Below are 14701 nucleotides of genomic sequence, written 5' to 3'. Positions count from 1 at the left end.
TCTTTTTTCTGCAGCCCTGCTCGTCCCCCTTTCTAAGATTCACACCCTCCCCCCACCCCCAGCTCTTGTTATCCATAGCTCTGAGAGTCCCCATACAAACCTCTTAAAAACAAAATCACAACGGAAAGAGGGAGTGGATGGAGTGGGGAGAGAAAGGCTATTTGGAAAGAGAGGGTGGGGTGTCTTTGCAGAAGAAGTGGGGCGAAAATACCCCTGCCACCCCCAGTGACCTCACATCAGCTACCTCCAACTCCTAGCCCTGGAAGCTCACCCTTCACCCTCCTCCCCCCATCCCCACTCAGCATCTGTCCCCACATCACTTACAAAGATGGTCAGGAGGATCAGGTTCCAGGGGAAATGCCTCCTGTAAGGCAAGCCACCGAGTTCAGAGGAGAGAGGGGGCGTGCCTGCAGCACAGGCTGGGTCATGCTGTCCGAGGGCTCCCCCACAAACTCACCCCCACGCCTCGGAGCTTCTTCCTTCAGCCACATCCCCACGTGCCCCCATCTGTGCCTTCACCCTCCCCCCGCCCCGAGGTGCCAAGTAAAGGAGGGAGGGGCAGGCCTTGATGGAGCCCAGAGAAGGATGGGGCCGTCTCAGGGGTGCACTGGCGGCAAGCAGGACTGGGGCCAGGACTTCCAAGGTCCTGCTCACGTTCCCACAGCCATGCTGCTCCTCAAGCCGTCATCATACCTTGGTCCAGAACAGCAGGCCAGGGTCAGGTACGTCGCGAAGAAGACGGCGCTGTGAGAGACAGACGGATGCGAGAGCTGGCCGCCCCTGAAGGCCCTCCGCCCAGGCCCCTGCTCGTCCCACTCTCTGCCACCCCTGCCCACAGGGCACCAAGCAGGCTGCCACGGGCCAGGGGCAGGGGTTGGTTAAGCGCACGATCATCTCAGAACCTTGCAATGGGCAGGGTGATGGTGTAATTCCAAAAGAAAGGAAGGGGAGTAAGATGAGCCTGCTTCTAGAAATACTGAATCTTGGGTGCCATGTGGTAGCTGACCACCCAGTGCAAAGTGGTTCCCCCCAGACAATACCTTATTACTTATATATATTTTGAAAAGCTCATATACAGTGTTCTCCATATGCCAGGCAGAGGGCTACATGCTTTATGAGGATTAGCTAATATAACCCTCCTATCTTCTCTAGGAAGCACGTTCTTCACTTTATAACTGAGGCACAGTGAGGCCAGGTGAGCTGTCCAAGGTCATACGGCTACCACATGGCAGAGGCAGGGTTAGAACACAGGCTTCCTCCTCCAGAGTCCTGGCTTATAACCACTACCCCATACTGCCTCCTTTAGGCCTTTCCCTGGCTCTGTCACTACCTACAATGATCTTGTCTGTCCTGCCAGCACCTGGCACAGCAAGAAGTACCTGTGGCATGAATTTCTGGATCAGGTGGCCGTATCCATTGGGAGACTGGCAGGAAGCTCAGGTGGAACCCAGAGACAGGGGTCGAGGATTAAGGATTTTCTGGAGAGCAGTGGAGGTGGAGGCCAGTCCAGGAGGTGGGACATGAGGGCTGAAGACCCAAGGCTGGGGCATGCTCATGTCTACCTAGATTGGTGCCTACACCAATGCATGGTCTCCAGCTCTCAGTGTGCCCTCAACACACGGCACCTGTCATCCTTCCCCATCTCCCTCCTCGGTTCTCTCACGCATCCCCTACAGCAACAACGCCAACCATCCTCCTTCATCTGCAAACCTCCCAGGCTGCCTCACTCTCCTGCCTGGTCTGGCCTGATGTGTCCCAGAAAGATTCGAGATGAGGTGGGGGGCTCCACTGGCTCCCTGCCTGCCGCCTGCAAACATCGCGTCATGCATCTATGTGTCCTTCCTCCTGTCCCTCCTCCCATCCCAGGTGAATCCCCCCAAGCCTCTGGGTCCCACACCCTCAACTGCCCTGCCATCGACTGCTACATCTTCTCCCTCACAAACCTCCTCAGCTGTTCTCCATCTTTAACCAACATCTTTCCCGGCTCCAGCTACTGCCACTTTACCCACCCTCACAGTCAAGCTTCTTCAGAAAGTTGTCTCCACTCACGGCACCTTCTCCAACTCACAATCACTCCTCAACTTAACAAACCAGCCCCTGTCCCACTTAATGAGAGCTGGCTTTGCCACATCACTATGACTTTGTTGAGTCCAACTGACACTTGTCCATCCTTATCTGACCTGGACATGCTGACACCTGATCTCTCTCGTTGTTTCCCTGGTCCCACAAGGACACAGCCTTGGGTCCCCTCCTACCTCCCTGGTCACTCCTTCTCCATCTCCTTCAGCACAGGGTCTCCCTTCATGATCCTCCTGGGTGGGCTCACTCATTCCTAGGACTCCCTTTATCAGGCAGATGCTTATGACTCACACACCATATTTCTGATCTAGAATTTCCTTCTCAACCTCAGACCTGAATACCCAACTGCCTGCTGGGCAAACACGGCTGTTATGCAGCAGGTTAGAGCCGAACCTGCCCTCTTCCTTGCTCCTTCTCCTGCATCCCCTGTTGCAGAGGATGTCATGCAGCCTCCGAGTCACCCAACCAGCGACCTCGGTCAGCCTTGACTCTCACTCTGCCATGCCCAGCTAATCACTTGGACCTGCTGATCCTCTACCCAGGCAGTTCTCAAATCTGTCCCCTTCTCTCCATCCCCACGACCACCCTTTTAGGTCGGGTCATCTCTGTCTATCGGGTCCTTCTGCCTCCAGTCCTGCCTTCCACTCTCAAAGCTATAGGCAGATCCCATCATGTGACTCTCCTGTTTAAAATTCCAAAGACCTGGTGATGCCCTGCCTGATCCGCCCCCCCCCCCCCCGCCTACCTCTGCAGCCCATCCCACACCGCACTCCGCCCCTCCATCTACCCTCATGGCCCTCTGCACCCTCACAGCGTGCCCACCACTCTCTGCCTCTACTGGAAAGGACCGACTGGCGAGGATGCCTGGGGCTGAGGTTGGAGGGGCTTCCTCTGTGCACCACGGGCATAACTCAACCAAAGCCTGCACCCCACACCCCACGGGTCTGCTCATCTGATCCCCACCCAGATGTAGCACCTGGAACAACCTATTGTCCAACCCGGGGCCTGGCACGGCTTAGGCAATCTTTATGTATTTCTGGGTGAAATGTGAAAGCACAGGGAAGGTAGGGGTTGAGACGAGCCTATTGCATTTGGTAAGCAGGAGCCCTCCATCCTCACCCTCTCCTATTCTTCAGTGGTTCTCAAATGAGGCATCACTGCTGTCACAGTGATGGAGGGGTTCTCAGTGCCAGGGCCAGGGCTGCAGGCCATCCTGTTCCGTGAGGAACAGTGGAGTCGTCCTGCCCCAGTTGTTAAGAAATACCCCAGCATCTGCTCTCTTTCGGTCTCCCTTGAGTCACCAGTCACTTCGACAACAATAATAATAATAATACCCTTGTCTATGTGTATCCTGGTTGTGGGGCCTGTCTCCCTGGCCAGACTGGAAGCTTCCTGAGGGCAGGGCCCAGCCTCCTTTTCTCTCTGGTCCAGAGCTCCTCAACCCTCAAGACGAGTGGTCGGGAGGAAGGGCAGAGGGACGGATGACCTGGAGCGTATGGGGCAGTTTGGGAGCCTGACCCTCATTTCACATCCCAGCTCTGCCACCACCATCGTGTGACCTTGAACAGCTACTTAATTGCAGAGCTCCAGCCTCCTGCTTTGTAAAACGGGAATGCTGGTACCAACTCACTGGGCTGTAGCGAGGACTGAATGAGAGCATGCAGTCCAGCCTTGAGCACAGAGCCTGGCACTGGGTAGGGACCTGAAGATGGGAGTTGTTATTATTATAACTAGAACCTGGCTAACTGACAGCTTCCTGGAGAGGCTCGGACCCACCTCCCCCAAGTCTGGTCTCACACTTTTCCTCCTCTGTCCGGTCCCCCCACCTCCACCCCACAGCCCTCACTCCTCCCCTGCACGGTAGGGAGGCCCGCAGTTCCCGCTGCCAAGGCTCAGAGGAAGCAATCAGATAATAAGGCGAGAGCCCACTGAGGGAGATGATTGGGGCCTGGAGAAAGAGTGGGCGGGGGGAGGGGGTGGTGCTGGAAGGCTGCCATCCCAGGGAGCGAAGAATAAATCACAGAAGAAGTGAAAGACAGACTTGCTTGTCAGAGCCTGGGCCTCAGGGCCTGAGCTAGAGCCGTGGTCTGTTTACAGAATGTCAAGACCAAGGCACGAGGCTCAGGTGGAGGCCAGGGTCCAAACCCAGTGTCCTCCCCCAACTTATGATGCTCCAGGACCAGTCCCAGGCTGTGGGGAGGCAGCAGAGCATGGAGGGGAAGTGCACGAGCTTCTCAATCAGAAAGACAGGGTTCAATCCTGGCTCTGCTGCTTAGGAAGAAACATCTTCTCTCTGAGCCTCAATTTTCTCATGTATAAAATGGGAATAATAGGGCTTCCCTGGTGGCGCAGTGGTTGAGAATCTGCCTGTTAATGCAAGGGACACGGGTTCGAGTCCTGGTCTGGGAGGAACCCACATGCCGCGGAGCAACTAGGCCCGTGAGCCACAACTACTGAGCCTGCGCGACTGGAGCCTGTGCTCTGCAACAAGAGAGGCCGCGATAGTGAGAGGCCCGCACACCGGGATGAAGAGTGGCCCCCGCTTGCCACAACTAGAGAAAGCCCTCGCACAGAAACGAAGACCCAACACAGCAAAAATAAAATAAATTAATTAATAAACTCCTACCCCCAACGTCTTCTTTAAAAAAAAAAAAATGGGGATAATAACTGTATCTGCCTCGTAGGGCTGTTGTTAAGGATCAAATGAAGAATATTTGCAAATCACATGGCACAGTGCTACATACATAGAAAAAGACCTGTTTTATTCTTACTGCTATTAAGGGCTTGGTATTTGGAGGACGTGAGACCCACTAGGTGTCAGACCTGCTAGGTCTCAGACCCAGAGGCAGACTCAGGACTGGATAGCGATGTGGGGAGGGGGCAGGATGGGGCAGAGCAACAGGCTGGCTTTCTAGAGAACAGGGCAGCATCTTGGTGGTGAATTCCCAAGCACCTTTAAGGCTTGGCGACGCTCCATGGAAAGCACACGGTCCATGCCCACTTCCGACTTCTCTCCACACCCACCCACCCCTGAGTCTGGGACAGCATCTGTTTTCTGCCTGGAGATGCTGAGGAGGAAGGACCTCTCACCATTCAGAGGTCAAATTCTCACACCATTCTCAGTGGGGTGGACCCTGCCCTCAATTCTAGAGCCTGCTTATTCTTGGACTGTCCCCCTGCCACCATCTGCTTAGGGCACAGAGTCCCAAAGACCCTCCCGCAGCAGGCCTGACGAGGGGCCTGGGGACCGCATTCCCGAGGTGGCAGGGCGCAGAGGCTGCCAGGCGGTGCTGATGTGCCGGGAGCCATGCCAACCCGCCACGGGGGCTGGCTGGGGTGGCAGTTCCTGGGGCCTCATCAGTTTTAGCCTACAGTGCCCCCCATCCCCCCAAATGCCCGCCTCCCTGCCTGGTCTGCAGACAGGCCCTCTGTCCTGTGCCCTAAGAAAGGCTCTGGGTGTGAATGTCTCCTCCCCTGGGATCCCCAACTTGGCTGAGCTCCTCCTCCACTCCTCCGGGGAGCCCCAGAGGCCAGGATGTCTCCTTCCTGTCGGGCTTTGGCTGGCTTTTGTTAACTTGAGGCCCACTCTGGGACTGTTCTGGGCTCGGGTGGTCCAGGAGGCTCTGGGCTGAGCCTACGTTCCCACCAGACCCCCATCCAGGAACAGGCCTGGGACAGCTGTAGTGTGCAAGCTCCTTGGGTGGACATTCAGAGCCTCCACCCCGGAAGGCCTCGCTTCTCTCTGGGATGTCCCGATTCCCCTCACGGAGGCTTGCAGTGCTCCGCCAGCCTGGTCCCTAATTTACCCAATGTACCACGTGCGCTCCCACTCCCAAGCTTCTACTTAAGTCACCCCAGTCCCCAGGCCCTTGGCTCATTCTTTGAGGCGCACCCGCTGACATGGACTGAGGGCTCCCCCTCCTCTGAATGCTGCTCTTTCACAGGTTGCCTTGTATGCCCACCACCTTCCCCTGCAGAGGCCTCCTCTCCACCAGCTCCAGTTCTGGCCTGGGCTCACAGTAGGTGCTGAAGGAGACTTTGCTGACAGTAGTTCTGCTTTGAACAGGGTGGTCTGGCCTGGAAGTATCCAGAATGACTCCTTAATTGCCCACATAGGAGGGTCAGAATAACCTCTAAAGTTCCCTGCCATGCTCCTTAAAGAGTAGAGTATATAAGCAGAAGCCAACTGCTCGAGGGGAAGGGAGTCTGCCAAGTAGAGGGGTTAAGAGTACAAGCCTCAACCTGAAGCTTGGGTTTGAATCCCAGCTCTACCACGGCCTACCTGTGTGACCTTGGGCAAATTACTCAACCTCTCTGAGACTTAGTTTTCTGAGGAGTGAATGCAACACTGCATATCAAGCACATAGAACAATGCCCAGCCCTTATTAGGCACTTTATAAGTGGTATCTCTTATGATTAATAATTCACAAGCATTAATAACAACTACGTTAATATTGAGTAGCAACATCATCATTAGTGTGGGCCAAGGTGTCCCAGCCCCCCTTCTCCTCCAGGCCAAGGTCTGGGTCTCCCTAGCCATGACCCCACTTCCACCCTTCCCTCCTTGGGCAGGCACCAGAACCAACGCCCATCTCCCCCCCCCTCAGCTCTACACACCCCAGAAGGCCCCTTCTGGCCCTGCTCTTATGAGGCGGTTCCTATGGGATGGGGAGAGGTCATGGGCTGGGATTCTGTCAGCGGAGATTTCCCACCTTGGCTGTGGAGGGTGTTCTGGGAAGGGGCCTGGGTATACTTACTAGGATGCCCAGTACCAGCCTGGGTTGGCCTGGACATAGTCCTTAACGGGGTCACTGCAGAGAAGGGAGGGAGAGAGAATCAGAATTTACCCTCTGTCTCCATTTCTAGTTCAACCTCTGCACCTGCCCCCGCCACCCCCCCACCTCCCCACCCCCCCACCCCCCGCCCCACCCGCCAGTTCACAGGACTCAGAGAGGAAGAAAGGAGAGACCACACCCCTGGTGGGGGAGGGAGCTCCAGCCACAGTCTCCCAGTCTCAGGCTGAGACTTGGGTGCGCCCAGGTGTAGGGCTGCTGCATCTGAGAGGAACAACTGCTTCACAGACACCTGCAGGCCCAGAAAGCACGGGGCCACCCCCAGCTGGACGGAGGACCCCTCCCTGTGCACAGTCTAAGGTTCTTCCCAGCATGAGGTGGGCCGCTGCCCTGCACCAGCATCTTCAGGCAGACGGTTCTAAGAACAGTCTGACTCTGGACCCTCCTCCCCAGGCCGAGACCTGGCGCCACCACCCGTGGAACGTGCTGCTCCACACAGCCAACTCACCAGAAGGTAAAGAGAGCCACGACACCCAAGGTCACCAGCAGCTGGATCAGCAGAATGGTATAGACCTGGGGGTGGGAGGGGGTTCCGCTCAGCTTGGGGGGCCCTGTTGGGGGCCAGAGAGGCTCAGGGCCCCAGCAAGGCTTAGGGAGACCCCAACTTCCCGGCGACTCCATCTACCCTCCAGACCCGCATCCTGGGCCTTCCACCCTCCTTCTTAGGGGGCATCGGAATGAATCCAGGACAAGGCGAAAGGACAGCAAAGACGCTCCAGAGCCCACACCCATGGCATCTGGAGAGAAGAGACCACGTGTTCAGCCGCAGCAGGGGGCAGTGGGCACCCCAACTTCCCAGTAGGTGCCGTCAGTTGGCATCACAAGGATGGGGAGAGGGATGGCCTCTGGGCAGGAGACTGGGCCAGCGGCTTCTCGAGAGGCTCCCCCCACCCAGCTTCCCAGTCTGGGAGAGTTGGGGGAGACAGTTACCTTTCTGATGAAGACTCTGCGAACGTTCTGGTCGTCCCAACTGAAGGTGGTGAAGAGCTCATGGTCTCCAGTGGGGAAACCACTCTCATAGCTAGAGCTGCTGCCTGGATGGGCAGGGGGAGGGCCGTGAGCGCTCCCACACACATAAACACCACCCGCAACGGCTCAGAGCTACCTTTTGTCAGACTGGCTTTCTGGACCAGGCAACGCCCTTCTCTCTGGCCCCATTCTCAAACCTCCTCCTGCCCCACCCCATCCCATCCCACAGAGATCCCAGATCTCTCCCAGGTTGCCCCTCACCTTTCCTGTTCTGAGTGTGAGAAGGAACTGTCATCTCCCCTTCCCACCCCAAGCGGGAGCTCCCTGGGGCCCAAGCTCTGCCATACAAATGTGGCCCTTCCCGCTTGTGCCCCCCCATCCCCCTTCCTGGACAGTCTGGCTCCCTTGTGGCTGAGAATCAGAGAAGGACAGCCACTCCCCCGGGGCTACCTCACACATCCCAGAGTCAAAGGTCCTACCCCGGCTTGCTCTGAGGTCCCGGGGGTGGGAACTGGGGACTCGTAGGTGGGGTGGACCTGCTGGTGCTCCAGCTGGGAACCAGAGCTGGGGGAGGCTGGAGGGGAAACAGAGCCAGGACAAGGGCAAGAAGTGGCATGTGGGTGTGGGTAAAGCTTGGGGGCCTGGTCCCAGAACTCAGGCTTTTGGAAGAGCATGGGCTCTGTAAGCAAACACGTGGATCCCTCCCCAGGACTGACTAGCTGTGCAGCCTTAAGCAAGTCACCAGCCTTCTTTGTCTCTTCCGGGATATGGGTTAGTGATACCCACCTCACGGGGATGAAACGGAGAAAAGTGAAAGCTCTGTGCCTGACGCTGACAACACCACCCTCTCTCTTCCATCCCTCGTCTGGGTCATTCCTAAGGCCTCAGATGTGTCCGCTCTGCTCTCCACCATCCCTGCAAGTTCTCCATGACCTTCCCCTCCACAGCAAGAGCCTGTCTTGGCCTTTCAAATCTGCCCTCGGCACTGTCCCGCTTTAAATTCTTTGATGGCTCCTCACTGCCTTTTACTCAAGTTCAAGTTCCTTAACAAAGCCTCCTCAGCCTCCCACGAGTCCTCCAGCCCCACTGCACACTACTCCCTTCTACTTTTCTCCAGCCTGACTATATTTTTTTCAGCAATGTGCTCTCTTGCCTCTGGGCCCCTGCACATTCTTTCTTTCAGCCTTGGACACTCATTTTCCTACCTCTTCACCAAGCTAATACATGCCATCCTTCAGGACTCCCCTCATGGATACCCCTTCCTCCAGGAAGTCTTCCCTGACTGTCAGGCGGGTTAGTTGAACTGCCAAGGCCTCCATCACTGCCTTTCACCATGTGGTAATCATCCATTTACTTGTCTACACTGTCAGCTCTGTGAGGGAAGGGCTTGCAAATCAATGCATCCCCAGAAATTAGCTCAGTGCCAGACACGGTGCCTGGTGCACGCTTAGTAAATGTTTGTCACGTGCTGACTGAAATGAGCTGCCTTCCTCTGCCCTGACAGTTCGTTGGAAAACATTCCTTAAGGCAGCCAGTCCTGGCAACCAGGATATGGGAAATGAGGAAGGGGGAGGGAGGTGGACCCACTGCCAACCTGGGGCTTGGAGACCCTCAACCTCTTATCCTTCACTCCTTCATGTTCTGTCCACGTCCCCCACCAAAGCCCAAATGGCCAGGCCACAGAGGGGGAGAAAAGGAGAGAAAAAGCAGTCCTGTGGGTGTCAGCGGCAGGAGGAAGGGCTCCCACGAACACCAGACCTTCAAAGGCCCTCCAGTAGATGACGGTGGGGTGGGTCTGCTTGGGTCTGGGCTGAAGGGCTCTGTGGTGGGAGGTGTGGACCATGGTGGCCGCTCCTCCTGAGTAGAGACGGTCTGAGGCATTGTCCCCAGGATCCCTTCTAGAATTCTGCTGGGGGTGGGGGTGGGGTGACAAGGTGGGGGAGGGGGCCGAGGGGGCCGAGGAAGACTTCCTTGCAGCTTGCGGGAGCTGTACATTCCCAGCCCTGAGGCAAAGCTCCCACAGGCTGCCACACCGAACAGAGGGCCCCCTACCAGCCCGATTCTTAGTGTGCAAGGAGCTGGCGTCAGCCCGGGTGGGTCGGCCTAGGAATCGTGCCTGGCCCTGAGGGATGCTAAGGCTGGCATCCACACACCTTCCCCACATCCTGCTCTCCTGCCCCCAGTTAAGGCCTGGGGAAGGGTAGAGAGACAAGGAGAGTGATGAGTGAAGTGGATCCTCAGGCCCCCGCCCTAAACAACCCTGGGGCCTCCACGGGGACTGGTTTCAGATCAGCCAGCGTGTCAGCAAACTGCACCCACACTCACAGGGAGGCAGCCCCAGCTGAGGCCACAGTTAGCTGTAGCCTCGTACTGCTCCTTCCTGTGTCCACTCTGACCTCCCTCACTCCCTCTCTGCAACCCTTTCTTCTAGGACAGCCCCTGGTTTTTCTCCCCCATCTGTCCCCTCTTTTTGCCCTAGCTTGGTGACTTGAAAAAGCCCCTCTTCCCCATCCAAGGGAATTATGACTGCAGAAACTGTATCAGTCCTTCTTCATGGAGGTCTCCTTGACCTACCCTCAGAACAGTCCTCCAAATCCCAAACCTTTGACATCAGAGCCTCATACAACAACCATACAGTGCGTCTATTTCTGGGCAACTTCTTCCTATGCAGGTTTTCCATCTGGGCCCACCACTCCCCCTGATGCTCCAGCCTCCAGGAACTGAGAGACTTACTAGGGTCCACATAGGCCCAGCTGGGGTGGAGAGGCACAGCCGAGGGGGCTGGCGGGAAGACTCCTGCCTTCAGCCCCTCCCCAGAAGTGGCCTCCTCATAGGAGGGCGGGGCCGAAGGCACTGCTGGAGCCTCCTTCTTCTCACCATTCGCCTGCTGCTGCCCCTCTGTCCCGGGGGCCTTGTTAGCCACAGAGAGCTGTGGAGTAGAGGCAGAGAGAGACAGTCACCAGGGAGAGGGCACCTTCTAAGTCCTCTTCCCCAGCCCCTCAATTTCTGGAACTTCCATGGGTACTTTCTCACCTGCACTAGGAATGGCAGTGGTGCAGACAAGAACCTCCCTATTTTATGTGGGGTATATATACGGTGGAATATTATTCAGCCTTAAAAAAGGAGGAATTCCTGTCATTTGCAACAACATGGGTGAACCTGGAGGACATCATGCTAAGTGAAATAAGCCAGACACAGAAAGACAAAAACTGCAGGATCTCACTTATATGTGGAATCTAAAATTGTCGAAATCGTAGAAGTACAGAGTAGAATGGTGGTTGCCAGGGTCTGGGGGGTGGGGGGAATGGGGAGATACTGGTCAAAAGGGCACAAAGTTTCAGTTATGCACGACGAAAAAGTTCTGGAGATCTAATTGCAGCCTGGTGACTATAGTTAACAATACTGTATTGTGTACTCGAAATTCGCTGAGAGGGTAGATCATAAGTGTTCTTGCCACACACACACACACAGAAGGTAACTATGTGAAGTGATGGATGTGTTAACCAGGCTGATTGTGGTAATCATTCCGCAAGTTATATGTATATCAAAATATCACACACCTTAGATATATACAATTTCTATTTGTCAATTATACCCCAATAAATCTGGAAAAAAAAGAATCTCCCTATTTTACAGATGGGAGAACTGAGCTCCAGGGGGGTCAGGGCTGGCCAGGGGCACACACTGGAGCTGGGATAAGAACTGAGGAAGGAGAAAATTCTTAGGAGAGCCCACCATTGGTGGTCACCGTCCCCCGGGGCAGGGACTGGCGCTATATGGTTCCACCATTTCCCTGGGGTCCAGGGAAGGGCCTGGCACAGAGTAGTAGGCCCTTAAAAGTATTACTGAATGAAAGGTCCTCTCATTGAATCTCCCTGCTACCTTGCTCGTTGTATTTTGATCCCTGTTTTTAAAATGAAGGAACTGAGGATCAGAGAGGAAGAATGACTCAGAGTCACACATGGCCCACTGGGCTGCAGAGCCCAGGTACCGTCCACTGGGGCTGGCCTCCTTCTGCTGGGCTGGAGATGACCAAGGAGGGTGGGGATGGGAGAGCAGGGAAACAGAAAGGGTAGAGGAGAGGGAAAAAAAGAGGAAGAGGAGGACTTCCCTGGCAGTCCAGTGGTGAAGACTCCATGCTTCTACAGCAGGGAGCACGGGTTCAATCCCTGGTCAGGGAACTAAGATCCTGCATGCTGTGGGCAGTGCAGACAAAGAAAAAAAAAAAAAGAGGAAGAGGAATGGGGGGGCTGCAGGGGAGCGGAGGGGCAAGAGGCCCCTGGCTAAGAGTCCATTTTGGCCTCATGCTGTTGGAACCTCAGCCTCTCCCTCAAACCAGAACAGAATCTGACTGTCACTGATGGAAGGGGAAAGCACCTCCTCATTCAGCCCCTTCCTTCATCTTACAGATGAGGAAACTGAGGCCCAGTGGGAAATATCCCATGGCGGGTTGAAAATTCAAGTCTATTTACACTCAGATATGGCCCCGGTTCCACAATGTGCAAGTTTAGCTTTGGTGAGAAAATAGGGGCTGGGAGGGCCCGAATGATGCCGCCAGGGAAGGGAAGATTGGGGATGCGGGGATGGTATGAAAACTGAAACGTCACCAAAAGGACTGAACCTCAAAAAACAAACGGGATTTAGGTCTGGTTCCAAAAAGAATGAGTTAAACCTGCAGGGCCACTGAGGAAGGCTGCAAAGTTCCTTCTCTGCGAGCAGCATCTAGCTGAGGCAGCCCAGAGATGAACAAGCACCGGAACGTTTCTTCTTCCATCCAGCCCTGAGGATGACTGAACTGGAGGGGTCTTTTCCATCATCAGAAAGCCTGGGAGCAAGCTGGGGGTGAGGGGCCGAGGAGGCAGGGGCAATACATTCACCTCAGGACAGGAAGCAGCGTCAGCAAAGTGACTGGCGGAGGTGGAGGTGGGAAATGGAGGGAGAGAATCCGCAGAGCGGGGAGCTCTTCATTTTCACCATGGTGAACCCCACCCCTGCGTCCTTAGGGAAGGGCCTCAAAACCCAGGCCTGTGGGAGTAGGGCCCGGGCTCATCCCTCCCACTCCCCAGCCCCCTTCATCACCCAGATCAGAAGGGTCATGCCCAGGAGAATCCATTTCAGCCCACCGGAACCAAGGTTCTCTGAGCCCAGACCCAGGGCTTGTGCCTGGGAAAAGGATTATCACCTCTGACCTCAGTCCGGTCCAGATTCGTCCTCCTCACCAACAACCACCCTGCTGACCCTAGGCCCTGGACCCCCAATGTCCAGCATTACCAAGTGAAGTCTGTCCAAATGGCACGAGGTGGTATCACCCAATGACATCATTTTGAGGCCTGATGAGCTTAAAAAACAGTGAAAGGAGGGTCTGAGAGCCCAGGAAAGATGCCATTGGCTCTGAGGCTCATCTCTGAGAAAAGAAGGGGAGTGGAAGGGAGGCCCTTCTTCTGTTTTCTCTGCCCAAACCTTAGCACCCCCAAGCAGAGGGCCAGAGGACCCTCCTTCTTTGCCCCAGGCCCTGGTGGTTGTGTAATTCCACAGGCTATTGGTGTTACATAACCCTACTAGGCCAGCCAAGTCTCTGCCCCAGCCCCTCCCCTACACTTCAGGCCTAAAACAGGAATAAAAAGAGAAGATGTTTTATCCGATCCCATTCAGTCCTATGTCTGGCCAAAGCGAAAACAAAAATTAGAACATCCTGAAGCAGGGTTGCCATAGGAACCCCCCAACCACAGGGGCTGTATCCAGATATGGAATAATGACAGGGAGTTTGGTGGGGGGGGGGGGGTTCTGTGGAGGGTGTAAAAGATGAATATATGGTTGGGGTTGGGATTGGACAGAGTGGGGGTGCCCCATAGGGACTGCGCCTCAGGGCTCACCCTGGGGATGCGTGTGCACACACACACACACACACACACACACACACCAGACGCCTAAGCTGACTCCTTAAGGGGACATGGGCGTCTGTGAAGGCTCCTGTGATGCCAAAGCAATTGATGGAATGTAGATGGGAGGAGAGATGAACCTGGTGGGCAGGAAGAGGCCACAACCCATTCCTTGAAACAGGCCTTGTGGGCCTCTGACTTCGGCAAGGACCACGCAGGACCTTCGCATAAGAGCCGAGGGAGGATGCTTACAGTGGTCCTGAGAGTTTGCTTAGGATGACAGGGAGATGGGGGAACCAGAGGATGAAGGATGATGCAGGTGGGGGAGATGCCGATACCTTTCCCTGTGTCATGGTGCCGTCTCTCCGGGAAGGGGTCCCTGAGGCACGGGCGGCCGCTTGGGTCACCGCAGCCTGCCTGCGTCTCTTCCTTCCTCCGCGTGGGTTCTAGCAACATCCACTGCAGCCGGGCCAGGAGGACCGGAGCGTACCATCCAGACGCGGGGAGGGGGGCGGGAGATGGGGGGAGGAGGGGGCCAGGGCGGGCCTGTAGGCTGCGGCGGAGGCCTCTGCGGATTTGCAAGCGGAAGTGGAGGAGGCGGCGCACAGCCCTTTCCTCCCGCCCCCTCCTTCCTGGTATCCTCACCGCTCAGGAACCAGGCAGCTCTGCGCTGCGGAACTGCCCAAGTGGACGGGTCCAAGCGGGCGGGAGGAGGGGCCGGGAGTCCGTGACACCCGACCAGCTGATGCTGCCTGCCTGTAACTGGAGCTGGGTGTCAGGGCCTTATCTCTCCACCATCTTTGCCGCTGACAGGCTCCGTTGTACCTCTGCCTGTTTCCTCTCCCTCTTTGGATGCGGCCCTGCTTTCTCCATCACCACCTCCCCTCTCATCATCTCTATTTCGTCCTTCACGCTGGAGTG

General features: G+C 56.0%; 1 protein-coding gene across 6 annotated transcripts in view; it reads right to left on the bottom strand.

Moving 5' to 3' along the window:
* Nucleotides 1-14282, bottom strand: part of FAIM2 (Fas apoptotic inhibitory molecule 2) — a 46530-nt gene extending 32248 nt beyond the window's left edge. For 4 of the 6 annotated variants that reach the window (XM_073788725.1, XM_033866755.2, XM_073788723.1 and 1 more), the window contains exons 1-7: nucleotides 14119-14281; nucleotides 10635-10830; nucleotides 7863-7966; nucleotides 7381-7445; nucleotides 6837-6890; nucleotides 694-744; nucleotides 325-364 (exon numbers count right to left, since the gene is read on the bottom strand). In XM_073788725.1, the coding sequence (XP_073644826.1) occupies nucleotides 325-364; nucleotides 694-744; nucleotides 6837-6890; nucleotides 7381-7445; nucleotides 7863-7966; nucleotides 10635-10830; nucleotides 14119-14133 (525 nt within the window). In that variant the 5' untranslated portion in view covers nucleotides 14134-14281. Of the gene's footprint in view, nucleotides 1-324; nucleotides 365-693; nucleotides 745-6836; nucleotides 6891-7380; nucleotides 7446-7862; nucleotides 7967-10634; nucleotides 10831-14118 lie in introns of all 6 variants that reach the window. The other 2 variants (XR_012324414.1, XM_033866754.2) reach the window with 2 other exon arrangements.
* Nucleotides 14283-14701: the final 419 nt, after the last annotated feature.

This window comes from Tursiops truncatus, chromosome 11 (genome assembly GCF_011762595.2).
Source record: "Tursiops truncatus isolate mTurTru1 chromosome 11, mTurTru1.mat.Y, whole genome shotgun sequence".
NCBI classification, from domain to species: domain Eukaryota; kingdom Metazoa; phylum Chordata; class Mammalia; order Artiodactyla; family Delphinidae; genus Tursiops; species Tursiops truncatus.
The sequence above is the reverse complement of the archived record's forward strand: the minus strand, read 5'-3'. Positions and strand labels throughout refer to the sequence as shown.